This window comes from Brachyhypopomus gauderio, chromosome 8 (assembly GCF_052324685.1).
Source record: "Brachyhypopomus gauderio isolate BG-103 chromosome 8, BGAUD_0.2, whole genome shotgun sequence".
NCBI lineage: Eukaryota > Metazoa > Chordata > Actinopteri > Gymnotiformes > Hypopomidae > Brachyhypopomus > Brachyhypopomus gauderio.
The window spans coordinates 6,488,457-6,515,991 of record NC_135218.1 but is presented as its reverse complement, the minus strand read 5'-3'; the positions used below and the strand labels follow the sequence as shown (position 1 = coordinate 6,515,991).

Below are 27,535 nucleotides of genomic sequence, written 5' to 3'. Positions count from 1 at the left end.
CACACCTTGACTGAGAATCGCTTATGAAGGTTAGCCTAGCGCTGGACTGGGACACCCCAATCACACTGACAGATTCATGTCCAATCCCCATGAATATACCCACAGCTCCCCTCCCCTGGCTCTTAAGCTGATATATACTTGTATCACCTCATGTATCATTTGGGTGTGCTCATGATGAGAGACATTAGCTTCCGTTTGACGATGGGTGAGGTTTTGGCAGCTGGCGATGTAGACAAAACAGCAGCACGCCACATGCTGCCTTCCTGAATCACTGTGTGATTCACTGTGGATTCACGCCGTGGCTCTGAGCAGATCCGCCGGTGTGCTCGCTGGAACCAGCGGCATGACCATCGTCACAATCTTCCGCCGGTTTCATAGAGGCTGCAATGAAATCTCTTCATCTGCAGCCACTGCATGTGTGTGTGTGTGTGTGTGTTGGGGGGTTGGATGGGTAGGGGGGTTGCACATTATCCATGTCCCAGTATTATTGGAGATTATCCCTGACAGATCACACCCCCTTCAGGCACCATTAGCCAGACTTCATCCCACTCCGTATTTCCAACACCTGCGACCGCCGTTCACCGAGCACAAGAATTATTACCATTGTAATTTTTCCCTGGTATATAAATTAATCATGGAAGGGTCGTGATCAACTACTTTTTACGTTTTCCTTTGCTGGACAATAGCCAAGAAACACTCCCTCCCAGAGGACGGCCAGGACCCCATGCATCATTAAAATGGAGCGCTGCTCTCTTGTCAAAGAGATAATTCGACACAGACACTACATCTTGACACATATTATCGTGCCATATCTGGCTCAGTACAGATGTACAGGGTCCTTTTTCTTCTTCTTCTTCTTTTGGGCTCTGAGAGCTTGGAGGAGAGGATGTGGGCACAGCAAGAACTAAAAGCAAGCTGGTCCTACTCAGGAGGCGTGTGGACAGCTGATGCCACATAACAGAAACGAGCATCGATCATCTCGGTGTGACATTAATGACCGAAGACGTATGGGACTTGTTAGACATCCTGTGGAAATATATCTTAAAGCTTCTGCCAGACCTCTCAACAGTCAACCATCCAACTTTTACAAACAGTGCCTTGTTGCAGTTTATTCATAGCCATTTAGGCTTTAGGTGAGTTATAAACCAACGCTTGTTTCGATCAAGATAGTACGACTAGAAGGGTTACGTTGATTTACTATTCAAGGTTGTAAAACGTCTGTAGCTTCTTCAAGTTTTCATGATGGGTGTCTACCTTACACTTTCATAAACGTAGTTACACAAACATTTATTAAGTATTTCCTTTTAATATTACAATAAAATAGATTGCAGTATACATTTATTCGTATAGATGCTCATAAGTCCACAATACGCTATGCTTTCAGTCAGAACTGAAAATCAACTCTCATTCATATATTCATATGACATTTAATTATCTAAGGGAATGTGTGTGATAGGGAGCAGGCTTTGGCACCAGTTTGGAAAATCCAAAATGTAAACAGCAGACAAGCGAAAGTTAAAACCAGTACAGAGCAAACTAGAACGCCAGGGGGGTTCTCAAAGAGTAAAGACGGACAGGCAAACTTCTAACCAGATAGGCAGGAAACATTCATCATCACACAGGGGCAAAACCAACAAGGTGAAATCCAAAAAACAGGCAGGGTCGAGTACACAGAGATAACGGTGCGGAGATAACGGTCCGGAGATAACGCTTGGTACGGAGTATCAGCAGTACCTCGCTCAGAGGAAGCGGACCGGACAAGTTTACATACACTGCAGCTGACTAGACACAGATGAAGCCAGTTGGTCCTCTGGAGAAGCTGATCTCTGGTGTCCTGGATAATCTGGGGCATCGTGGGGAGTCGAGTTCTGTAGAGCAGCGTGACATCAGCATGCTATCTACTTTATATTCTAATAATATGGAGATTTTTATTGTATAGTAGAATATATGGAGCCTGAGTAAACATTAAAAACATTAATATTTCATGAGTGTTCATGAGTAATATTTCATGAGTGAACATTCATCAATGCAATATGAAGTATTTATGTAAGATGTTATGAATATAGACACACTCCGTGTAAAGTATTACCAGTGTTCTGGTATGACCTAATTGTCTAATGGAGATGTCATTTGCTTGTAATGAAATCCATATTGTGGCCTCGCAGCTGTGAGACAGATCAGATGCTACCCATTGAGTAGCACTCATCTGCCAAATTTCATATAAGCAGCATGAAAGTATTTTGGTTTTGAATATTGCATGTTGGTTATCTTGACTATTCAGTAGGAAGCTTGATTAGTTATACACCAGTTTAATATACATGATAATATGGAACAAAAAAAGAGTTAAGCAGTGATTTTTCTGGGAAGGATGTCTAGCCGTAACCTTTTAAACCACATGCCTGCTGTATTTTTAAATGACAGGTATGCTGTATTCTTAAATGGCACGTTATAAAGAGCAACTTCGTTAACGGGCCATGTGACAGGTTTGCTTTCATGTGCAACCAATCAGGCAGGCTTAAAACAACAAAAAAGGCTATACTGGTTATTTAAGCTCTTGCACTCTGAGGAGTCAGTGCAGAATCAGAGGAAATGTGAATTTGTGCTTAAGTGCTTGAGAAGGAAGATGTCACTCTGAATCCCAAAGTACTCTTGGTTAAAAATGAGAAGATAACTATGAGATACCAGCTTTCCTGTCATTTCACTCAGACTTTGGTGTCTTTGGCTTTTGGAGTAAGTATGCGTAGACCGACATGAAGATGTCAGCACTGAATGGTATATGGCAATACAGTTCTGGACAGAACCACAGTGCAGGAATTCCACATTGTTCTGGCTACTCCCTATCTCTGCTTCTTTATCACCAACACCTGTTTCTGATTTTAGCATTTCTTTAACCCCCCCCCCCCCCAACCCCCCCTGTTTATATCCCCCTCTTTGTCACTGTAGTTCATTAAGTCGTTTTTCTATTGCAGGGGAGGACAATTTCAGTCCTGGTGATATACCGCCCTGTAGGGTTTGGTTTCAACCCACCTGGCTCAAATGTTCATATATTACTAAAAGCCATAATTAACTGGATCAGGTGTGTTAAATTGTAGTTAGATGTCAGTCATGCAGGAGGGCAGCTCTCACACACTGTAGTAGGGCATTCCTACCCCTAATTACTGTAGTAGTTTCACCTGGTTCTGACACCTGTCTCAGTGTTTGTGTCATCACTGATTTGCCTACTTGTGATCCTACATTATCTCCTCTGCAATATATAAAATAATAATATATAATAATAATATTTTACTTATAACAGATTTAAGGGAAGGAAAAAACAAGGACATAATAGATGCACGGCTCAACGGTACAAAATGCCATCAGCACAGAATGCACTTGAGAAGGGTTGCCACGACTAAAACGTACAAAGACAAGTTTTCAGTCAGGTAGCATAAAACCCCTGAACGCTCGGGCCACTTGGAGAAAGCGTGGGATAACAGCGGCGTCAGTGGTCGTAGCGCTTGGGGCTCGAATGTAGGCTTGTGTTGCGCTGCGACCCTGTGACATTTGAAATCTTGTGTCGTATCAGCACTTTGGTGCCGCACACACATGCCCAGTAAAGGCCTACTGCGATATTTCCTTTCATATTAGAACATCAGCATGGGCGACTGTCAAATGTGTGAACCGCGGGGAACAGCAGTAATGCCTGAAGCTTCAGTTGGCCTGCTTTGCCTTTTGAATGGAGGTCATGAGCAGGCCGTCATTTCTGCCCGTTTCTTCTTCCCTATCGCCTCAGTCCAAGGAATGCTAGGGTCATGAGCAGAACTAATGTGCATTGCAGTATGAGCAGAGGAAACCTTTCTGTATAGTATTTATAGCACATATGTTGTAAATGGCTTGTTTTGGAGTGAACACTTGTATGGATCTAGTGGGCTATAAAACAACCAACCCACCCCCGATCTCTCCAAAATGCACCACGGTTGGACAATACAATTAAAGGAAGTCATGTCAATTGAGCTAGAGCTCCTCCGAGACTCCAACCAGGTCAAAGGGTGCTCATCCTAGTCTCAGTACTCACTACCGTTACCCAGCATCCATTTCAGCTACTCACTGTCCAGGCCTGATACACGCAGGTTAACATGAGGTTATCAACTCCCAGACTTCCTTGAGACTCATAGTGGCCCAATGGGACAAAATGACAAAAAAAAAGAAGAAAAGGAAGAAGAAGCATGAGGTAAAAAAAATGGATTGCGAATCAATAGAGATGAGTGAAGTGATGGAGGGTTTGAAGGTCAGGCCTCGTGGTCCCTCTGCCCTCGGAGCAGATAATATAGGAACATGATCAATCCCATCTAATTTAATCTGTCCCTCCATCTCCGATCTGATCCTGGCTCATTTTTCTTTCCTGGTCAGTTCTTTTCATTTCCTGGCCAACGATCACACAGCCGTCGAGAAGCTCCGTGAAAAGGGCTTGGAACAATACCAGAGATTTGACATATTAATGGAACAATGTTCAATGAGAATGAGAGAGAATCTTTGTTCCGCTCCACTAAACTACATCAAAAACTTCTGTACCTAAATTGAACTTAGATTATGTAAAGTTCATTAAAAATTCTTGACAGATTTTAGAACCTTAATTGCATCTATACATGCATATAACTTCTGTACTGAGAGTACAGGTAAATGCATATTTCTGCTATTTCTCCAGAAAACACCAACTGCTCAGATATTAGTGAGCTGAACTGGCATTGTGGTCCAGTAATGTGTGCATCTGAAGCGACTGCAAGCCTGCAGATCTCAAGGCTTGAGTGATATGCGAGGACAAGTTATTTCTTATGCACTTCTCAGTTCAGTTCTACAGTTCATTTGGGACACGAGTGGAGAGGGAGAGAGTGTATTATTCAGAGGGTAAAAGTGCTAAACAACAGATAATATTTCATTCCTTTCCAACTGAAAACCCGCTGTTATAAATATACATGAAAGGAGATATGTCTGGCTAAGCTGTGATGTGGGCAAAAAAGGACATACTGGAGAACATTTGTTGATGCCTTTGTTAAACTGCAAAGTTTAGACTTCTGCGTATTGTGAGTGACACCTCATCTGGGGTCGGGCACAGTAGAGACTCATCACGAAAATGAGCCATAGAAACCTCACATGGTAAATAGGAGCATGGATGACTGTAATGTTATTCAGCAGTTCTGAAATTCCACACAAATACCATCTTATTAATTTTTAATCATGCCTCATTTGTAAATATAAAACAATGATGGTCAGAAATTAAAGCGTCTCGTGTATGGGACTCATAAGTGGACATGATCAAAACGTGCATGAGAATCAGGGTCTCCCATATGTGACCCACTGGTTGCATGTCCTCCATCATTGTCAACATGTGCTGTCTCCTATATCAAATGTTCTTCAGATACACAGCAGGTCTGGTCTGGTCTTGGTCTTGGTCTGTTGGTGCGGCCCAGCCCAGGAAGCCGCGAGTTTTAGCGTTGTTCAAACATCACCTTCCAGCCTGTGCGCCAAGATCCTGCAGCCGTGAGCTACTGCTGTAAGCTTCCTCCTCCTTCCTCCTCCTCCTCCTCGCTCCCTCTCCGGAGAATAGCACCGCTGCAGGTGTGCTCTAAACACCGGCCCACGGTAGATCAGCTGAGATTCTGACTCGCCTGAGATTCGGCCTCCGCTTATTTGGATGTATATGAATGATTAATATCCTGGTTCTCCTTTACGCGCTTTAGGTGTGTGCATGTGTGGGTACAACCGCACCCACCTGCTCCCCCACCTTCCTCTAAACATGCTCCGTCTTTTTTCTCTCTCCGTCTCTCCCACTCCTGCAGCTAACGAGAGCTGATTCCTGCGCAGGAACGCCGCGTCTCTCGCGCTCTGGCAGTTGGATGGGAATAAAACCGAAACTGTGACCTCGGAAGATGAAGATCTTGTTGCCATGGGAACTCTTAATCCTGCTGTCACTCAAGTGCCACCTCGCAGGTATGATGTCCCTCGAGCAGCCTTTGATACCCCACCCGGTCTGCACAGTCCCCTCTTCAGGGGAGGACGGCGCTTTATTCCGCTACGTCTCATCGGCTTCCTTCTTCATCTTCAAACGCGTTCCTACGCTCGCCTCAGCAGGCCTCGTTTTTTAATGTCTTCGTGGAATAATTCCTTAAACATTTTCGTCCGATCTTTTTATTTTATTTAAGTAATGGTTAGTGCACTAGCTAGATTAGTTTACCTTTAAACACATTAAAAATAATTCACTGAATATGTTCTGACTTAGATTTCCCAGTTCTCCTTGACACAGTTAAGATGTATTCAAAAAATGAGCAGGAATGCTGATGTAGGATCAGTTGCATCTCTGCTAACATGGCTAGAAAATCTCAACAGGTCTGGGATCAGCGATGCTGCTCTGTTGTATGAACACAATCCTAAGCATAAAGCAATCTGCTACTGCAAAGGTGTTGGAAAGTACGGTGTCCCTCAATCGTTTTGCCAAGCGGGCCCTAAGCGCACCAGAGCTGTATTCGGGTGCTAACAAATGCACCCTGCATCATTTTATACAAACAAACACAATACGAAAGGCAACAAGCTCTCTCGGCTTCGGTTGTGTGATCGGCGGGTTGCTTGGAACGTAACCTTGGCAGACCCCCCGCACGCTTGTTTGCAGTACAAAGCTCCCGGCGTTCAGAATCCTCGCCGCCGTACTTTGGTGCTGCGAGGGGTCGTGCAATCCTCGAGCGGCAGGTGCTCCGTTTAAGCCCCATCAGCCGCCGCCCCTCAGCGCGGCCGCCACGGCGGTTGTGGCCCGCCACAGGAGCGGGCGGCGGGGGATGCTCGTTTTTCAGCCGCAGGTGCCTGCCTTTGATCGCGCAGCCATATGCTCCGACAGCGTGTTTAGTAAACAGGGATAAAACCCCACGAGGCAAGCTGCTCTCAATGCCGGAACGAGGTGGGAGAAAAGACGCCGGGCTTCCGGTCCTCAGAGCTGACGGAGCCCGACCCGCAGAAGCTTGGTCCTGGTGGATGTGTTTTTTAGTTCATATCAACATATGTTAGTATGTCTGATGCTATTTCACGAACGTGGATGGCGGCCGTGTGGAATTCTATACAGAAACACACAGCCGGTCATATCCAGATCCATGAAATGCAATTCTGAAGCGCTGACAATTCCAGGGATGTGATTTAAACTGATCAAGCTGAAAAGATTACCACAATTTATAGGAATGCATCTAGGAATTGATCCCTGGATTAAATCTATTTTTCATTAGAAATGGAGGGTAGAGTAACAGTGGATAATAACATTACACGTAAAATAGCTCAAGAATGTAGGTACAGTAGTTTAAACATATTAAATTATGCATATGATAATAACATAGATAGAATAACTAAGCAGTTAGCTAATTGCTAAGACTATTTTGACCAAATGTAGAATAGGTTTTTCCTCATTGTCTGCTTGACACAGTGAATTAGACAATTCCATTAAAAACAGAAATTGATAATGTTTAATTTAACACTAGGCCTAGATTACTAGTCATTGAAGTTGTAGTCATTTGCATAGAGTGCTGAAAGTAAGTGACAGTTTCGACTCATGGTGGGTTTCAAATTACAATAAGGTTAAATAACTAAATATCAGCTTTAGGTCAGGTGTATTTACATCTATATTGGGAGAACCACAGCCAATCTAATGCATAAATGTGTCTAACGTGTGACTTACGGTGAGCAGGACACCACCTCCATCCTCTGGCGAGCCCTGGCACAAGTCCCCTCCCTTAATCTACTTCTCTGGCATCTTAACTCCACATCTGCTGCATATTTAGAAGAAGTGGTGATTGTGAAGTTCCTCCCCTGGGTCCTGTCGCATGCAAAAAAGTGGCATCACCCGCCACAAGCTTTAAATGGATCGTCAATTTCATCTCGTTTATAAAGGACACATAAAAACTAGGAGGAAAGGGGGGGGGGGGGGGGGCGGCGCATCCCGCCGAGTCTGGAGACGTGAGGCCCTCACCCCGGGCAAACAGGCCTGGCAATTTCCATTAGCGAAATGCAGGAGGGAGCACTTCACTATGTCCTTGTCAAGGTTAGGGACCTGTAAAAAACAGAAGTTCATCTGCTCAAAGAGAAAGAGGAGGTGATTCATGCCAGGACGAGGACGAGGGATAATCAGAAAGAGAGGCAAAAAACACCATGCGGGAAATGGCTCCTTTCCAAATAGGTAAATGGAGGAGCAGGCGGGGCTGAATGTTCGTACAGAAAACTGCAGGGAGAGCGTACATGGGCGACACGTCGCATTCACACGAGTGTGTCTGCACGCAGATTTGCGTTTGAATCACATTCCAGCTCTGGGACGACGCGTCCAATTCACGACATGCACACGAGGCTGAACGCTGCTTGAAAAGCTCAATTACTTTGAATTGTACGTGAACGCCCCCCCCCCCAATTCCCATGTCGAGTGACGTCAAAAGCTCCATGTTGTTGAGCCATTTAGGAAATTATATATTTCGCTGAAGTAATTACCCCAACACGGGGCAATTAGAGACGTGGATCTGTGTCTTGGCAGCAGTCAACCAAAACAGCGGAGCAATTTGTGGTGCCATGTGTGCGCAGACGCTGCCAGAAAGAAAGACGAGGTGTAGATATGGCACTGCGGTACACGGGTGGAGTGCGGGTGGAGGTGGAGCGTTGGACAGGAGGAAAAGCTGCACCCTTTGGCGTTGCCCCACACACACACGTCTTAATGAGCTTACAAGCGTTGAAATCGCCATGTTGAAGCGCTGCCTTTGGGCACGAGCACGCTTGGCTATTCTCGTCCCGCTTACGTGTCTCCTTACAGAGAGGATCACCCGCCATGGCCCCATGTTCACCCAAGAGCCCAGCGACGGCATTTTCCCGCTGAGTGGCGATGACAACAAGATATTCATCAACTGTAGAGCCAAGGGGAACCCGAAGCCACATTATAGGTAAATATGCTGGCTCGAATGTTTTCAAGCATCTCACAGGAAGCAGACTGACCTAGGATCAGGTTCCCTGTGTTGATGCAGTTGTGTTCACTGACAGGTAATGGGTAGAAATTGATCCTAAATCAGAGAAGGTTGTTCTTATATTTACCCCTCATATGTGTTCATTGGGTTGTTATCAATCTCCTTTTAAAATAAGTGAGCAACAGATAATGAAAAAAAAAATGTAATTATTTTTTTAGACATAACTGCTGGGACACATAGATATACACTGATGACAAAACACCCATAAATGTATGGGTAAACTACTTGATTTTAAATGCAAAAACACAAAATCACCCACCACACATATTAAAATATTAACAATGTTTGCATGGTACTAAACTAGAGCTTTATAATAAACATTCAGCTAATTTTCAATTATAAAAACAACTGAAATATGATAAAACACTGCTCAAAAGCCAGCCAGATTGGCTATCTGATAACGGCCTGGGCGTGGTCCTAATATTCTAATGAGCATGCCTGACTGACAACCCTGGGTCAGAGACTCACTATGCCTGCTATGCAACTCAAACAAAGCTAATTTCCCTTTGGTGTGTCATAGCTTAGTCAGGAGTGAGGTGTGAGAGACACTATTCAGGGTGTTGATTAAAGAATCCAAAGCAGTTTGAGTAGAAATAAAGAAGGATAATGAAGTGTTAGACCATCAGTGCGAAGTGGACATGAGAACCATGGGGGTTAAATGTGGAGAAGGCAACGAGGCACAGGTGAAGGGAGTAAGAATTAAACTGGTGAATGAGACAGGAGAAAAGGACATGTGTGTGGTAGGTGTGTGGAGAAGTGGACGTTTGAGTGGTAGGTGTGTATGGTTTGAGAGGACTGCTTGGTTATCAGCCTTGGCGTGACATGGAGAGTCATAAGTTATCTTAAATGCAAGCAAGACTAATCAAATCATGCAACCACAGCACTAACATGTACAAACTTTCCAATTAGGATTTTGCTAATAATAAAAGGCTAACCCAACATAGACTACACTGACACACACTGCTAAAACATATGAAAGAGATTTTACAACTTCTGTGGAAATAAAGTAGTTATTTACTGGACTTTGGTAGTTTATTCTAAAGACAATAAATATGTAAATTGTGTGCCCAGAAGAGCAAGATTAACCTAATTTGAAAGAAAAACACAGTTATGTTCCCTGGGGCTTTAAAAGTTGGTTTCCTGTCACCACACACACACACACACACACACAAAATAAAAAATCAAAGTATTGCAAGCACAATTCTTTAATTGCTTTGTAAAAGTAAACAAAACAAACTTGTAGAACCAACATACCTTCATCTGCAGGTGGAAATTCAATGGAAGAGATCTCAACATTGACATGGATTCGAACTACAGTCTGGTGGAGGGCAACCTTCTGATCAATACCCCACAGGCAATGAAACACGGAGGCACTTACCAGTGCATCGCCACTAATGCCCTCGGAACCATCCTCAGCCGCGAAGCCAAAGTAGAGTTTGCTTGTGAGTACAGCTCTCACTTCAGATTCCGCTGGTGTTCCTGCCAGACTGAAATCCTTCCTAAAAGAGATGTTCTCCACTGATCCGGTAGGGGATTGCAGCGGTTCTGTGCGGGAACTGCTGTAATCATTTGGCGGGCGCTGAACTGCCTCAACACAAACATACAATATTTACAATACACTTAACGTGTCGTTGGTAAACTCTGAGCTAATCCTGGGATCAGCTGTTTCTGTTTGGGACCTGTGTTCAACAGAACTTCATTGGCTGTTTCAGTGATACACAAACTTGAAGTTTCAGTGATACACAAACTTTTGAAGTCTGCTTGATGTAAGTGTGTATGTGTAGTATGCAATTTAATGATGCATACGTAGATGAGTTTTTAGAATGTGTCTGTTCCTTAACAACTGTGGTGCTTAATAACACACTCTGAATTTCTGCCTTGTCATGGGAAAAGTGTAAATCAGAGTCCACTTAGTCTGTACACTCTGCATGAACAAATATGATGTTGCTGTAATTGGAATTTAACAACCAAACACACTTGATTGCAATGGTACTTGAAGTTTATTATTGATTATCATTAGGTAATGTCTCTTGTAGTTCAGGCACCACCCCGGTCACTGTATGAAAATTAAAAGTTTTATATATAAAAGCATTTATACATGCATATCATCCATTTTGCTGAAAGGATGTGAATTGCCCCTGTCATCACAGTGTGAAAAATGGATCATTCCACCGTTAATTGGCGTGAAGTTAATTTGGTGCCTATACGTTGCACTCCACCATAGGTGTGGCTGCTTATGGGTGTGGATTGTTACATCACTTATGGTGAGGCAGAGGCAGTGACATTCTGGAGGTAATACAAATGCTCCATTTTATTTAATTGGCTGAGCGATGTTCGCAGTGTCACTGATATTTTCATGACCTCTGCAGGTTACAGTGGTATTTCGAAAGGTTCTGGTCCTCCGAGCGGTCTATTACCCGTCTGTGGGATGATGCCGCCCGTAATGAAAAGTAATGGCGCACCTGTTGTCCATGCTGTGTTCAGATCTGCAGAATTCCAGCAGCAAGGCGAGGAGCCCAGTGTCGGTGCGAGAAGGTCAGGCGGTGGTGTTGCTGTGTGGGCCGCCGCCCCATTCTGGAGGTACTTCCGCGCTCCGTCGTGTCTCTTGGTGCTACTTTTTTCACCCTGTGCTTGGCAGTCGTAAGAAACCATTATCATGATACTCAACCTATGGTTTTCAAAGCTGCCCCAAAACGGTGTTGTTCCAGCAGGTGGTGCCAGTGAACAGCTGTAGCTGCAGGGAACTTTAAGCCTGACTTGAAGTTGTTTGCATTACTCATAAACATTCAGGAAAATTATGTATCACCACGCTGAGGTGTCTCCTATGTTAAATCAAATATGTTTAAACAGCGGAATACAAGGATAGTGAGCTCTGGTCCGAAGAGTTCGAGGTCCAGTGCAGTGGACATGGATCAGGGTGTTGGATTATTGCCCTTATGGACTGGAGTAGGGTCCGCAGTTACAATGCGTACCCCATATTTTCCACATTGCCTTTAAAAGTATATGTGAGCTCTGTGGTTTGTTTTTAATAAACTCTCTCAGAGGCACAAACCGAAACCTTGAAATCTTGTGAACCCCAACTCTTTACTCTATCGCCAAGCTTCTGTTGCTTGCTGTAAACCTCTATAGACTCTATAGATCAAAAGCTTTATGACAAATGGAATATTAGAGCATGGCTTCTACAACCGCAAGTTTTCGCTCCAGTACAGTGCAATGGCTTTCATGTTCCACCAGTGCAGGTATTCATACACCCACCTCTTGCCATTTAGGCCGTCCTCCTCCTCCTCCCTTCCTTAATGCCACCCGTGCCCTGCCGGTCATTTGGAAAGGTTATTTTCTTAAGCCGCAGCCTTATACTGGTGGGCTAATAAAGGCACCTGGCAGGCAGTGTGGAGTCATGAGCTCCTTTATCCCTCTTCAGGGCTACGAGTGTCAGCCGCGTCTGTGCGCGCCTGATTAGTGCCCCACACACACACACACACACACACACACACACACACACACACAGCGTTCTGCCAGCGTTCTGCCGATCTGCTGTGTTTTCCAGCAGGGTCCATGACATTAAGCGCCCTTGCCTCTTCCCTAACGTGCAGGCTCAGACCCCCCCCACCTCCCCCCATCTCACTCTTTGCTGCGTTTCCATACCCCATAAGCTCTTTCATATGGATATGCGGTCCTGATAACTTGCCCCATACTGCAGCTGGGTCCTGCTGGATTTTAAGGATTTGACAGGTGTCTGGATACGCATGTCTCCTAGAAACCATGGCTGTTCCATAGGTTCCCCCTATATAGTGACTCCATGTGGAAGAAAGCCTTCCTGACATATCTGCTTTGCAATTTGACACTTTACTACTGTAATATTAATGCAAATGAATGCCTTGCCCATTTAAGCTTGCCACAACAACTGCATGACGTGTCCAGAAAGCAACGCGGTCTGGCAGTGCATTCCGTACACGTCGCTGCCCCCGCACTCCCCGCCACGGCCCCTGTATCTTCTTATGCAAATCCTAAATATCACCACAGTATCTAGAATATTAGTATGAAATCCCTCCCCCCCCCGTCTACAGTAGGAATTGAGGATTTGAACTGAGCCGGAGGGCTCGGCTCCGACAAGAGAAGCCTCCAGCAGTGCCTCCCACCGCCCACCACGCTTTGAATCCAACGTCTCTTTCCTTCGAGATCCGAACAAGGCTTCCCTCTGCTCCCTGAGCTGGGTCATAAAAGAGTCCCCAGCTTTGAGCTGTCCCACGTCCTTCATCCCGGGCCGTCCCTCAAGGAGCCACGTCCCGATCTCGCAGTACCTTCCCCTGCCCGTCACTAAGCGACCCGCTAATCCGATGCCGATGGCGACACAACCCACCCCTCCTCTGCTTGTTAAGGAACGGAGTGAGGAGAAGGCCATCGGAGACACCCCGAGCCATCTTCTCGGTGTTACCCAAGCATCAAAGCCCTTTTTGTCACCGACAGGACCAACAAAAGGAGCCGACGAACGAGGATCAGCGAATTACAGGCCGCTCCGCCTCCTGCGTGATGTAGGTGCTGTTCCACTCCAGCCTGAGTGAGTTGATGAAACAACATCAACAATATACTGCAGCAGATCCAATTTGGCAGTTAGGGCCCTATTTGCACGGTACACAAAGACTCTCACTGCAACCCGCGTACTGGTATTTTCACGGACGCGCGAAAAACACATTTTCACGCCTTGCTTCAATGAGAAGTGTGCAAGGAAATGGGAGCTCAATGTAAATGAGATGGTGCATGGTAAGGTTACTATGTTTTCATAATGAATCAATACGCAGTGCTGAGACATCTTTTGGTGTTGTTTGTCTTCAGCATCTTAAACCCTGCCGCAATCTGTTTTTTTGTTTGATGAAGCCGCCCGGCGCCAGGTACAAACACAATGTGTGGCAATTGCATGGCAATTACAGTGGACCATGTAATAATGACCTTGACAATCATAGTTATGGCACTATGGAAATCAAGGAATATGATTACTAACAGTTATGGAATTGCGATCCTTCATGATATAGCTCTCATTAATTTAATGTTTTTGGGTAATGTACCTTAACTAATTCCACATTTACCTGATATACAAAGAAATAGGGGTAAAGGAGGGTGTGAACCTCAGAATACTCAAACCCGACGCTCCATGACATTTTCAGACCTCTGCACACAGCACAAGCTGGACTGTGACTACTAATTTCTGGTGGAATGTTCTACCTAACATGCTGTGGTTTAACGTAGTAATGCAATACATCATTGTGGTTATAAATATTTGCTGGTGTCAGGCTTGAAACCTGCACAACTCTGTCTCCGCTGTGGTGATGTGTTCTTGCCGCTGCACTGACCTCTCAATTTCTGTGATTAGGCATTGTGCTTAGCGCAGGTGTTTCACGGCGCCTGAGACGAGCAAAACGATTGGCTGAAAACATATTAATTGCTACACTCCCTCATTTATAATAATTACATTCCACTTCCCCAACACATTTTCACATAGAACTTAACTGCACCTGCATGAAAATGGCGCTCTGTGTTTCGCTCACGCTTTACACATAGGCCTATAGTGGAACTGCATACCAGTCATACATCATAGAAGTAATGTTCTTAGCCGCTTGTAGCACCCGGTTCTTTACCGCGGTTGCGAACAATGGTAATACACGCGCTCTGGGATTTGCTATTCTAATGTGATTGCTGCAGTAGATAAATGTGCTGTCACTATCTGGCCTATCGCTACATCACCATTAGCCAGAGCATTAGCTCTGCGAGTTCAGCTCTAGGTAGGTGCTAATGTAAGCAATGCCCCTCACTATGATTCTCGCAGTGGATTTTGCATACAGTTTGACTCATGGCTGCTCGTGATTGAGGGACGGCACAAGATGTTGTGATGGGGGGGTGTTGTGATGGGGGGGTGTGATGGGGGGGTGTGATGGGGGGGGGGCAATGTAAACATGTGGAAGGGCTGCGGGCTGGTTCCTGCACTCTACCGTATCTTCCACTAACGCCTGCTTGTGGCGTCACTGTTGTAGAGAATTGCTAGGCCTGAGGTTGCCATCTGTTGTGTACTGTGACTGCTCATGTCCGAGCTAAAGGTTTGTTAGCATTAGCTTGTAGGACTCCCGTCACAGTGAGGGGTGATTAGCCTCTAGCATTGTTCAAGTAATGAATGCCTTAAAAATGCCTTTAAAAGAATGCCTAAAAAATGCTTTTTATAAGTAATAAAGCTCTAGCATTAAATCTTTGGCTTAAATAAATTATTTTTGGTAAATTGGGCTTACTGGTGAATTATACCAGCACTATCTTTGTATTAGTTTGTGGTGTATTGAAATAATTTCCTCTGAAAGAATTTTCCCACATGAATTGAATGTTTGAAACTAAAAGCTTAAAGTCTAAAATGCTTAACAATGTTTAAGAAACTCTTGATAACACTTAAAGTAAGCATACGCTGTTGGGTTTCTAGTTTCCTGTGATCTGTACAGCTATTGATTGTCATTTTTAACATTGACAAATCTGGTCACTGTCTTGAAATTCTACATTTTGAATGAAAATCTTAGTAAATTTGGGGGGTTGCTGAATTGGTGAGAACATACCTTAGGCCTATAGATAAAAACTGACTGAAATGACAGATGTCCTTGTGTGTAAGCAGCCTTTTGCTACAGGCTTAATTAAAATGACTCCAGTATAAATGCATGTTTAATTAAACATGCATTTGACCACATTACTATGTGTGTTACACATGTTTACTGTAATTATCCTTTTCTTATATAGAAATACATAATGTATATTGAAAAACAAAGATAGTGCAGACAAATAAAGGAAGGAAAGTTACCATTTCAAGCTCCAGCCAAATTAAAATATCCATCCACTCATCCATTATCTGTACCGCTCAGTCCCGTTAGTTGGTGTTACGGGGGGGCTGGAGCCAATCCCAGCATCTCCGGGCGAAGGCAGGGTCACCATGGGCAGGTCGGAGTTTGAAATATGTATGTATATAACAATGTATGTAATGAAAATAACGAGAATGAAACCAAACAAGTGCGCCAATGAGAACAAAAGACAGTGTAACATTAATCACCAACAATGCACATGAACACGAAGCAGGATTAGCTAAGTAACAGGAAACGACCTCCTGACCCCCCACCCCCCCCCCCCCCCCCCCCCCCCCGGTGGTGCCACTACCGATGGACAACATGAACCAACAATACCAACGAAGGCATGGAATTAATACAAAACAAATACATGTGCTAAACACTAGAGAAACATAAGCAACGTGCTGTACTCTTCTCACTGAGGCAACTGGTAGACAAATGTTTATTGTCTCATTATGTGGCATTATGTTGACTTTGTGTAGCGGTGAATTCAAACATTGTGAGACACATTTAAGACTGGAGTGTTAACACTGGAATATTATCAGATGGAGTTCCTACAGGACAGAGGCCCGTTCTCAACATATCTGGAGATGAGTGGGAATGTAATCACAAAGCAACCTTTTTCTTCTTCATACATATAAAATCAAATAAATCTTTGGTGGCTTGGTACAGTGTCATGGTACTATATGTACTATAAAATGTATAAACGAACATTGTAAACATGTTTCTAAAAGCACAATGTGGCTTTATTTTATTTGTTTTATGTTTTGATAGAAATCAGATATTCGTGGATCTACAATGGCCGTCCTAGCATCCTTGTCCGGGACAACCGACGCTTCGTGTCCCAGAGAACAGGGAACCTGTACATCGCCAAGGTGGAGGCATCCGACGTGGGCAACTACACCTGCGTGGTGAAGAACATGATGAGCAATGCCACGGTGTACAGCTCACCCACACCCGTGGTGCTCCGGCGGGACGGTGAGGGCCAGCTGGGGGCTGAACCGCCAGTACTGTAATGTCCCGTCATGTCCTGTCCTTGACACTGCAAGCACTGGTGGATGCAGATTGGCTGCCTTTAGCATGACCATACTCGTTCAATATGTGCCGTGGTGTTCACCTGTTCATGGCTATACTCATGTCCATGTCTTTGTGTGTGTGAGAGAGACGATGTGTGTTGCCAAGTCATCCTGGTGGGATGAAGTCTTCCCCATCATGCACACACTCGCTCCTTCCTCACACTCCTTCACACATTATTCTGACAACGTAACTGCAGTGGGCATTCCAGGTTCAGAAAGTTAAAGTACTTCCCAGGATTTTATTCAAGCTTGCTGGGTTTTCTAATTAGTGCGATCCAGGTAAAATGTGTGGAATCAACACAATCCAGGAAGCCTGAGCAAAATCCTGGTGAGGACTTTTACTTTCTGACCCTGGAATGCCCACCTCTGCCTAACTGTATGTTCTGCATTGGTCTGGTCGACTTGAAGAGTGCGACTTCAAGCACAAGTTTGTTCATTTTAAACTTCCTGATTCCTCGCAGCTGTGATGGGGGAATACGAGCCAAAGATTGAAGTCCAGTTTGAAGAGACACTCCATGTTGCCAAAGGATCGTCAGTCAGGCTGGAGTGCTTCGCTTTGGGGAAGTAGGTGTCTGCTTGCGTTAAGGACTCTTACTTCCCCTCAGGGAGCTGTGAACCCAGCAAGGGATCACCAAACTTGCCACCCATACATCTCCGTGCTTTATTTAATAGGATCCCTTCAGGAAAATATAGCCTCTTTTTATCTTCTCAAAATTCAGCTACAGAGAGCAGGGCACTCATGGTTACAAAAACTGGTAATTTGTGATTCAAAGGCTTGGGTTGGGAGGTGGAAAATTCTCATTGTTTACCAGTAATGTCAGCGAACGATGAGGCTTCAGGACACCTTTGAGTTTTTGAGAGCTCTGGGAAAGGCTGTGAGACAGTTTCAGAAGTTTTCCATGTAGGTCATGAGGGAAATTGCATCTCTGGTTTAACTCTCGTAATGTAATGTAATGGTATGTAACAGAACGTTGAATACATACAAAACCATTTGACCAAAAATGTGGCATGACGGACAAAATGGCAGTGGATTTGTATCGGAGGGAAGACACCAACTATTGAGCAGCTTTAATGCACTAGATTTCAGAACATTTGCTGTTAGCTTTTCAGGAGATGTTTGACAGGTGTTTAACATTAGCCTCCATGCTAACATGACCTGTTTGATTGGACAGTCCAGTGCCTGCCATCTCTTGGAGAAGAGCAGACGGAAGCCCTTTTCCTGGAAAGATAAAAATCAATCACTCCAATGGGGTCCTAGAGATCCCTTATTTCCGACCAGAAGATGCCGGCTTGTATGAATGTGTGGCAGAAAATTCCAGAGGACGCAGTGTTGCAAAAGGACAGCTCATATTTAAAGGTAACAGTAGCTTGGAAACAGTTCATAACAGAATAATAGAAGGTCCATACTTAACTAATGATGGCAACAAATTAGATGCCTTTACTTGGTAGCCCATGTCGAAGTGCTTAGGATCAGTTACAAGGCTGTTATACAAAATATATCTATTTAATATGATGTCTTGTTGGTTTATTACCTTTGCAGCGAGTGAATCAATAGGAGAAATTTTAATTGTGTGCCAGAGAGTGGACAACATGGTAACCAGTACTGAATAATGAATAACCTATGGACGAATCCATCTTATTGTCAGTCAGCAGAGCCAGACTAATTAAAATGGCTGCAGCGTGAGTCGCCAGGTCGGCAGTAAAAAACAATTTTGCTCACACTAAGCAAGGGCACTATGAAGGGAAGGATAATCTGGAATTAATGTGTACCAATTAACCCCACTGTTTGGTGGTTTATAAAGGGCTAAGCCTCCTCCAGCTAACACGCATGTTTACTATGTCCTGACAAGGGGGATGGAGAGGGGGGAGCGGAGGGTATCGAGGAAAGGATTAAGAGAGAGAGAGAGGGGCTTGTTTGGCATTTTAGCTTGTAGAAAGTGGTGTGTAAGAGGAATTTGTGCCCCTCCAACAACCTCCCGCCCGCAGATGTCGAGCAACTCCGTTGGGTTCACACTCTGCGGGACGCGTACATGGCCATGGAGGCCGATCTCCACTGGGAGTGCAGGGCTAGCAGTAAACCTCAGCCTGTGTACACGTGGCTCAAGAATGGGCAGGCCTTGGTCTCGCAGGTAAGAAGGCAAACGCCTTTCCTTATTTCTCCTTTCCTGTCATACCGTGAAGTAGAAATTCCACTTTTTTTTCATTCTTAGCTATGAACCTATATTTCATAGTGTTCAAAGGGAATATTCACAGTAGGTGATATTCCAACATCTTGCAGAAAAGATAATCTAAAATTCTACCGTGGCACTAATCTGTATATCACTAGAATTAAATAAATAATAGGCAGCTGACCAGTAGTAGTCATTACTTGATCTCCAAGGGTGTGTGAGATGTGAGGAGTGTGAAAATGATTAGCAGTAAGTCACATGATCTGGAGAAGTATGAGGGGAGTAGCATGATCATTATTTGCGATGAAATTCAGAGCACAATGCACTTGCATTAAGCTGAATATTGGTGTATTTAAGCTATTACCACAGTATCACACACAAAATGTTGCATATGGAGACTGATGCTGTCACCCACTGATGCTGTCAACGTTCACATCTTGTCCACAGGACAGAATCAGTATTGAAGGCGGCAAGTTAACGGTGTCCAGAGTGAACCTGGATGATTCTGGAATGTATCAGTGTTTGGCCCAGAACGAGCAGGGGGCCATTTACGCCAGCGCCGAGCTAAAAGTGGTCGGTAAGCCGCACTCTCATTGGTGCGAAGGCTCAAGCTGCAAACCTTCGAGTGTCCGGAGTGTCCGGAGCAGTCTTGGAAATGAGACCGTGACATTTGTGCTTTAGTGGTAGGGGGGAAAAAAAGCAAGGACCATCTTGTTTTACAGCCTCTCCCCCAGACTTCTCCAAGAGCCCGCTGAAGAAGTCCACGCTGGTGCAGAGAGGCGGCGAGGTGGTGATGGAGTGCCGGCCGCACGCCTCACCACGCGCCACCTTCTCCTGGAGGAAGGCTGGTGAGCTGCTGAAGGACGGTGAGAGGTACGGGTCGCTCGTTGAGTAGATGTCTTATACGGCTCCCTTGTCCCAGCAGACCCCAGGGCACCAGTACTTCAGAGGCTTAAATTGGCAGACGCAGAGATCCGACATGTCTCTTTTTTTATCATTATTTGACTGTCGTGTACGCTGAGAGTTCCTAATGTTGCTTATCCTTCTTATTTAACCCCATCGTGGCCTCTTTGCTTGTCAGGATTTCCAATACCCCAGAGATATTTATTTATTTTTGGTATTTTAATTAAGACAGAGTTTGTACCGGCACTTTTTTTATCATTATAATTCTCCAACCAGCTTGTCCAGGCACAGATGTTGCATGTTTGGAAGCGACATCGTTTTATTATTATTTTTCTTTCCCTGATGGCATTTTCACACAAGGCTGCACGCTCGGCTAATGAATTCGATTCTGGCCCAGCCTTTCGCCTGTGGGCCCTCCGTGGGGCAGACACAGTGTGGCACGGCCGTGTCAGGACAGGTGGTAGGAGAGGGAGAAGCATGATCTCCTGTAATGGATGGGGATGAAGGGACGGCCACGACGGTCCATCTGGACCAACGCAACGCGGGAACACGCATGACCGTGACACGCTGACTGGTGTCTGGGAACCCCGAAGGACCCGAGCGATTATTGGATTTGAGGGGGAGAGAGAAAAATGAAGAAATGTGTGGAGGGAGAGAGAGAGAGAGTGTGCTCGGAGAGAACATAGGATGTGAGAGGGTGTGATAAACGCGCTTGGACGATTACCACCACATCTGGGTGTTTGGAGGAGTCTGTACGCACGAGCCATGGCATTAATATGCTCACACTCAGGCCTGGCCCTCCTCTGTCTTTAAGTGGCGGGGTAAATATCGGGGGAGGTGCGACCGTCGGCTGCCCCGGAGTTTAGGACAGGAATCAATACGCCGTGCCACGCTGCCATGGTCTTTCCGTAACTCTCTGGTCTTGCCCCAGCACGAGAGGGCGAGCATCGATTAGTTATCATATTTCACGAGGCGGTCATCTGAAGAAAGATAGGAAAATGATTACGAACCCGTTGCGGCTTGACGAGAATACAAATGTGGCTTGGTGCAGTCAGAAGTTTCTTTTTTGGTAAGCGTAGAGTGGAACCCTCCCCCCTCCTTATTTTATTTTATTTTTTTCTTCAGCTCATTGCCCCGCAGGTCGTCTGCTCAGCGTGCCTCGATCGCTCAGTGTTTGATATTTTTGTCAATAAATCAGAGCAAAGCGGCCGGTGCTGAGCACGCTCTCCCAGCCGTAGTAAATACGTATTTATTTTAAAGAGGCGACCTGAGAGGGTTCTGATTTCTCGGCTTGCAGCCTCACTGCGCTGCCGTTGATTTAGCTGAAGGAGAAGGTCACGCGAGCGCCGAGTTCTCAACATCATTTATTTATGTTGTGCGCGTTTGTTACTGGTTCCCTCCTTCTCTCTTTCCTTCTTTCTCTCCTCTCTTTCAATCTCTCCTTCTCTCTCTCTCTCTCTCTCTCTCTCTCTCTCTCTCTTTTGCTTCCCCTCTGCCTTTTTTCCAGTTCCATTCCTGGTAATTAGAAACCAAACAGCAGTGTTCACAAAGAGCAAGTCAGTAAATACATTTTCGAGTACTGTCTCTTAGTCTCAATTTCATGGGATGCTAAATGGAAAATGGTATCCTGTGTGTATTTACTGTGTGAGCTACTGCCATTGTATTTCACAGACAGATCAACCTCAGGCCTGTTTAGTGTTACAGTGGAGAAGCATCAGCTCTTTCACTTCACATTTCTTCTGTTTTCCCTCCGTAACCCGGACAAACTTCTACATGTACAACAGTTATATATTCATGCCAGTTTTCATTCTGGAACCGGCTCTTAGATCATGGATGGCATATTTCTCAAGGTTTGGCTAATGATGAGTCTTGGCTGTAGAGAGAATGAGTCAGCCCTCTGCCCTTTCTGCCCCAGCACTCCCCTGTATTCCCTCTATTAATAAAGGCGTTTAATCTTCAAAACCCGACATCCCCTTCCAGGCCATCCCTCGCGGCGGTACCGCACGGCGTTTGTGGAGCTGAATGAGAACTCACTCCCAACGATATGGCTTCTTTCCAGTGAGGTGGTTCCAATGCGAGGTGGTTTAGCCAGACGGTTTTGCTCTCCACTTCGAAGATGCGGAGCCAATTCAGGCATTTTGAACGGCGCACTCAGCAGGTTGGGGGTGACTGTGTCACGCGGTCGCAGGACTCCCTCATCGCTAAAGGAAGTCTTGGTCTATATGTCCTCTCTGTCCAGCAGCAGCTCCAGATCTCCTTCCCCTCTGAATATTGAAACCATTTAATATAGGAATTGGTGAAGTTCTCCAGGAGGACTGGAGAACAGTTGAGTTTAGCATTCTGTGCTGCTTAAGCTCATAAATGCTGGAGACTTAGCAGAAGAATTCCTTTGTGGTCCACCTAATCTAGATGCAAATACTGAATGCTGACTTAAATTGTATTTTTAAACGTGCTGATACAACACAAAATGGCAGCATTCTCCAGTTATCTGTGACGCTGAAACTCGCAGTGCTGCAGTGAGTTTTAACACACATGAGCTCCACAGAAATGTTTGTTTTTGTTCATGATGAAACGTTCTGATCATATGTATGGGCTTCGATGTCATTTCTCATTGGTGGAACGGTTTCAGCACGCTGGTGACGTTGGTTTTTGTCCGTTCTTGCCTCGTCCCACAGATGGACCGTCCTGGACGACGGCACCCTCCGGATCACCAACGTGAGCGAGCGGGACGCTGGCAGATACACATGCGTGGCCCGCAACCCCTTCGGGACGGCCAGCAGCAGCGGGACCTTGCTGGTCAAAGGTACGGCTCCACCAGAACAAAAGCGGACACCCAACCCCTCTCTCCCTCAGCAGACGTCTCAGACTTGGACAAGGAGAAGCTGAGAAAAAATGTGACTAACCCAAGCATGAAATTGATAATGAAATATATAGTTGTTTTATGTTCCCGCCGGGTTTGACAGAGGTATAACTCATCCGGGTTTTTGTCAGCTGTGAGTTATTGGTCAAACTGGCGGCGTGAGAAGAACCTTTGCCATCTATACTATTGAGGGCAAGTCTTTCCTCTCCTCCAGTCCGGCACAGCATGCTTAATTAACAAACCGCTGCTGATGCAATTTTTTGTTCTGTTTTGCTTGTGCAGTAACTAATAGATTTTTCATATGCATGGTTTTCTTTTTCCACCTTTTCTTGTCAACACTGTTTCAGAGTTGATTTATTCAGTCGCGAGGCTGTATCAATAAAGCGTCTCTTCTCACAACATCAGCCCCGATTGGGCTGGAGGCGAGGCCAGTGTGCAGGTGCTTGAGATCAGCTAATCAGATAAAAGGATAACGGTAGCTCCCAGCTGTCCCAGCTCCATGCTGTCGGATCTGGGTGGGGGGGTTTGGGGGGTTCTTGTGGTTGGTTTGAGGGAACGTACTCTGGCAGAGTATCGCTCATGGTCTTCGAGGCACGCACACATGTGCACACGCCCAGTATCATATCAAGTAGGTGGCCCTAATTAGTCAGTGCTGAGAGAATGACAGTCTCCGCATCTGGAGACCAATGTAAAGTATGTGTGGAGTAGCCTCAGTAAGTTCTTTAGTAAGTATATAATGACACATAATTACCCAGGATGAGAGAGGTTCTCTCAGCCTGTGTAAATAGAGTAGGTTTGACAAGGACTGTTGAAGATTCCTTAGCCTTCCAATCTCTTTGAACTGTACACACACACACACACACACACACACGGACAAATACACACACAAGCGCGCACACCAACACACAGACACACACGTCCTTTGCAGAACACTAGATTTTAATTAGAAAGTCAGGACTCAAGATGATCAAAGATGTGATTCCAAGTCTTTCTAAAGCACGTGTGTAGTAATCGCTGTAGTTCAACATGCACATGCGTCAATCCTGCTCAGACTCATTCTACAGCAGGGGGGCTGTGCGGCCTAATAACTCACCCTGTTCACCGACTCCAAACGCTGGGATTTGGTTTTTCAAATATGTTCATTTGCATTTTTTTCAGAGCCAACCAAGATAACGGTTCCTCCACTGAGCATGGACGCCACTGTGGGTGAAAGCATTGTTCTGCCGTGTGAGGTGTCCCGAGATGCCACGGTGAAGCCCACATTCAAGTGGTTCTTCAGCGGCAAGCTCGTCGATTTCAGTCGACATGACCACTTTGAGATGATCGGGGGGGTGAGTGTCTGAAGACGGCTCGGATCCCACACTCCATACTCCCCATGACATTGTGTGCAATTTCTGGAGGCAGATCGTTCACCAGCGCTCTGTGTGACCGCAAGAGCGCTCCACTGCTTTGTTTTTGTTTTTTGAATGCACAGATGCAGAGAGTGAGAGACATCTATCTAATTACATGGTATCTACTGCAGCCTCCTTAATGCACTGAGCGGGTCAGAAAAATAAAACCCCTCCTCCCATAGGGAGGCCAGCGTCTCCTCCCTCCCTAACCACCCGTCTTCCCCGTGCCCGCCCCCATTTCACCCGCCTCATCCACAGAGCCTTTTTTCATTCCCCTGTTAATTCTCTCGAGAACGAGGAAAGGCTCCTGGAGAATACCCAGTGCCAGGCATCTGCTAGAAGGCTGCTCGTCTAGCTGAAAGAGACAGCACTTATCTCAACCATAAGTCTGACTGAGAAACATGTTGGCTTGGGAGCTGGATTGACATTTCATTGGGCATTTAATTTTTTTTTTTTCCTTTTTCCTCCAACGTATTAAGAGACAGTGATCAGTGTCGGAGTGATTAGCATGTTGACCTCTGACCCACGTAACAGGGCAAAGCATACTTGGGAGGCGGCCGCACCCCTCAAAACATTTCCTCGCGAGAACACGTTCTGCTTCGGTCTGTGCCAGCTGAATTAGCTCCCAGCAAGGCTTTATTCCATGTAATGCATTTCCTTTTTTCATTGCCAGGGATCATCCGGAGACCTCATGGTTCGTAACATTCAGCTGAAGCACTCTGGGAAATACGTGTGTATGGTGCACACGGCGGTGGACAGCGTGTCTGCGGCGGCCGACCTCCTTGTCAGAGGTACGGGCTCCTCAAGGAGCCACTTAGCATTCTGTTCTCCCTTCAGTGCTTATTAAATGATTATTAAATGATAAAGTTTCGAGAGGCTCCCTCCTTGCATGGGCGCACTATTTCTGTTTTATCTGGCCCATGGAATAATGACTCACAGAGCATCTGGGATCAGCGCATTAATTCCCGGCTCTGTGCTCCACGGACCTTTTGTGTTTCCATCGGCACGTGAAGGGTCCACCGCTCGGCCGGTGAATAATAAACGTCTTTTGTGGCCTGACTCCTCTCACTTTGCGCAAAACTTTTATTTGTAACCTTGCCGCACCCCTTCAGGTGATGAGACGTAGTGGATGATGATGTTGACGTTTTTTCAAAGTCGGTATCCTCCCGGCCTCTTTATGGCCCTGTTGACAGGGCCCCCTGGAGCCCCAGAGGGGGTCATGGTGGGGGAAGTCACGGACAGGACCGCTCAGCTCTCCTGGGGCCCTGGTTCTGACAACCACAGTCCCATTACCCTCTACATAGTGCAGGCACGCACCGCCTTCTCCATTGGCTGGCAGGCCGTCAGAACAGGTAGGCACGGACACAGTTCACATCATTATACTGTGTCAGATGGCTGTCAGATACAGTGTTTAATAGTGATGCAATGAACATTTGGTTGATAACGTGAAGATGGCAGTGAGAATGTCCCTGTAGCTATTTTTACACACCTCTCTTTCAAAACATGGAGGAAGAATGCTTAGTTAAAAAGAAAAAGAAAAAAAAAATTGCAATCACGGATCATGCTTAAGATGACCTTTGAACTACCGTACAAAGAGAGAGCGCCAATCTGTTACATCCTTACATTTGATTTTACTTGAAGATTTCTTCCCGTATGAACGTGTGCCAATTGACATTTATGTGTGTCTTCATTCCAAATTTCTTTAATCCTAGTTCCTGATTCTGTGCCTGGACAGATGACAAGCGTTACAGTGGTGGGCCTCAACCCCTGGCTGGAGTACGAGTTTAGGGTGGCGGCAGTCAACGGTGTCGGGGCGGGCCAGCCCAGCGCTGCGTCCGTGCCGGTTCGCACGCGGCCAGCAGGTACGTGTCCCCTCCTCGACCCCGAGACCCTCCTTCCTCTGCGATGGCGGCAGCTCTGATGCCTCAGGCGTGCGGCAGGGACTTCGTTTACCTGCGTAATTAGTTTTATTCGCCTGGAGAACCACGCAGTGACGGCGGTTTAGCCGTGGGAAATTCGCACGCGTTATTCCCTGTCTGTCACTGCTTTCAGGGTGAGCTCAACGCCTCAAATTGTGGAGAAATCTCTACATGATCGGGACAAAAATCAGTACTCTAGAGAATGTACCCAGTGAAGCCAAAAGAAGCTTTTTGTGTGTTAGAGACCTGCATAAACTTTTAAATATTTTCAGTCAGTAATGTATGTGTAAATTTCCTGTTGGGAAGCACTATGAAAAAAAACTGACTACACCTGAAACCAATCTCAGTTCACCAACCTCAAGTTTACCAACCTCAAAACAGTAAATCCCATGAAAAAAACCCACTGCATATATCAACACACTATGTACTATCAATGAGAGTCCATGAAGTCTTTGAAGCAATGTAAAGTGCATTTGATAATTGTGTCAGTCCCTTTAGCTTGTTAAGAGGTTGGGAAGATCACACAGCAACAGAGATTAAGTGTCTTTAGTAAACAACCCTCCCACACTTTCTTATCTGACTTATATGTACAAACTAGTCTGAAAAATTTTATGTTTAGCCCATAACCATAGTTAAGGGTTCAGCACACTCAGACAGAAAACCACCGTGTTTGTTTTGCTCAGTGACCCAACTAGCCACAAACACTCATGCTAACCATGGGCAACTTAAATCCTAGCTGTAGCGTAGGGGGGTACCCGGTCCTTTTAAAGGCTTTCGGTGTTGGACATGAGTGAGCAGGAGGGCCTACCATCATTAATTTATGCCCCGCACAGCCACGAATATGTGCAGTACCCACACTCGCTGTCAGGGAACAGGACTCTAGAGTCCGTTTTCAAGTGCCTTTTTATTTTCTTGGCATTTCTGCCTTCATATCTCACACCTTGTATTCATTGACTGCTGCGCTTTTTTAAACAGACAGACCCCCCCCCCCCCCCCCCACACACACACACACACCCAAGCTGTCAATAAAAAAAAACAAAATAACTTTCATTCAACTTCAGCATTAATCTGTAGGGGGTTTAGCTATGATATTTAATTACCCCACCTGCTTGCCTACAACCAAGGATGGAAATAAGAAGGATTGACGTGCATAAAACTTAAATATCTGACTCCAAATTATAGTTTGTAAGAAACTAAAAGAACTCACTTCTCAAATAGCAAAATATACCTAACCAACTTTATAAAATTCCTTGTTATAAAGAATAGCCTGCTTTGTCAGAGGTTTATCATAAACATTCGTAGCATATGTGATACTTTAGAGGAAATTGGTGTTAGCAT

General features: G+C 45.4%; 1 protein-coding gene across 1 annotated transcript in view; it reads left to right on the top strand.

Moving 5' to 3' along the window:
• The window catches only part of cntn6 (contactin 6), a 77,442-nt gene that overhangs the window by 37,676 nt on the left and 12,231 nt on the right, over nt 1–27,535 (top strand). The window contains exons 2-16 of the mRNA XM_077014060.1: nt 5,817–5,967; nt 8,807–8,933; nt 10,281–10,456; nt 11,499–11,594; nt 16,655–16,858; nt 17,418–17,520; nt 18,129–18,313; nt 18,943–19,085; nt 19,572–19,701; nt 19,847–19,997; nt 22,703–22,830; nt 24,046–24,218; nt 24,952–25,069; nt 25,472–25,630; nt 25,991–26,140. Coding sequence (XP_076870175.1) covers nt 5,907–5,967; nt 8,807–8,933; nt 10,281–10,456; nt 11,499–11,594; nt 16,655–16,858; nt 17,418–17,520; nt 18,129–18,313; nt 18,943–19,085; nt 19,572–19,701; nt 19,847–19,997; nt 22,703–22,830; nt 24,046–24,218; nt 24,952–25,069; nt 25,472–25,630; nt 25,991–26,140 — 2,104 coding nt within the window. The 5' untranslated portion in view covers nt 5,817–5,906. The remainder of the gene's footprint in view (nt 1–5,816; nt 5,968–8,806; nt 8,934–10,280; nt 10,457–11,498; nt 11,595–16,654; nt 16,859–17,417; nt 17,521–18,128; nt 18,314–18,942; nt 19,086–19,571; nt 19,702–19,846; nt 19,998–22,702; nt 22,831–24,045; nt 24,219–24,951; nt 25,070–25,471; nt 25,631–25,990; nt 26,141–27,535) is intronic.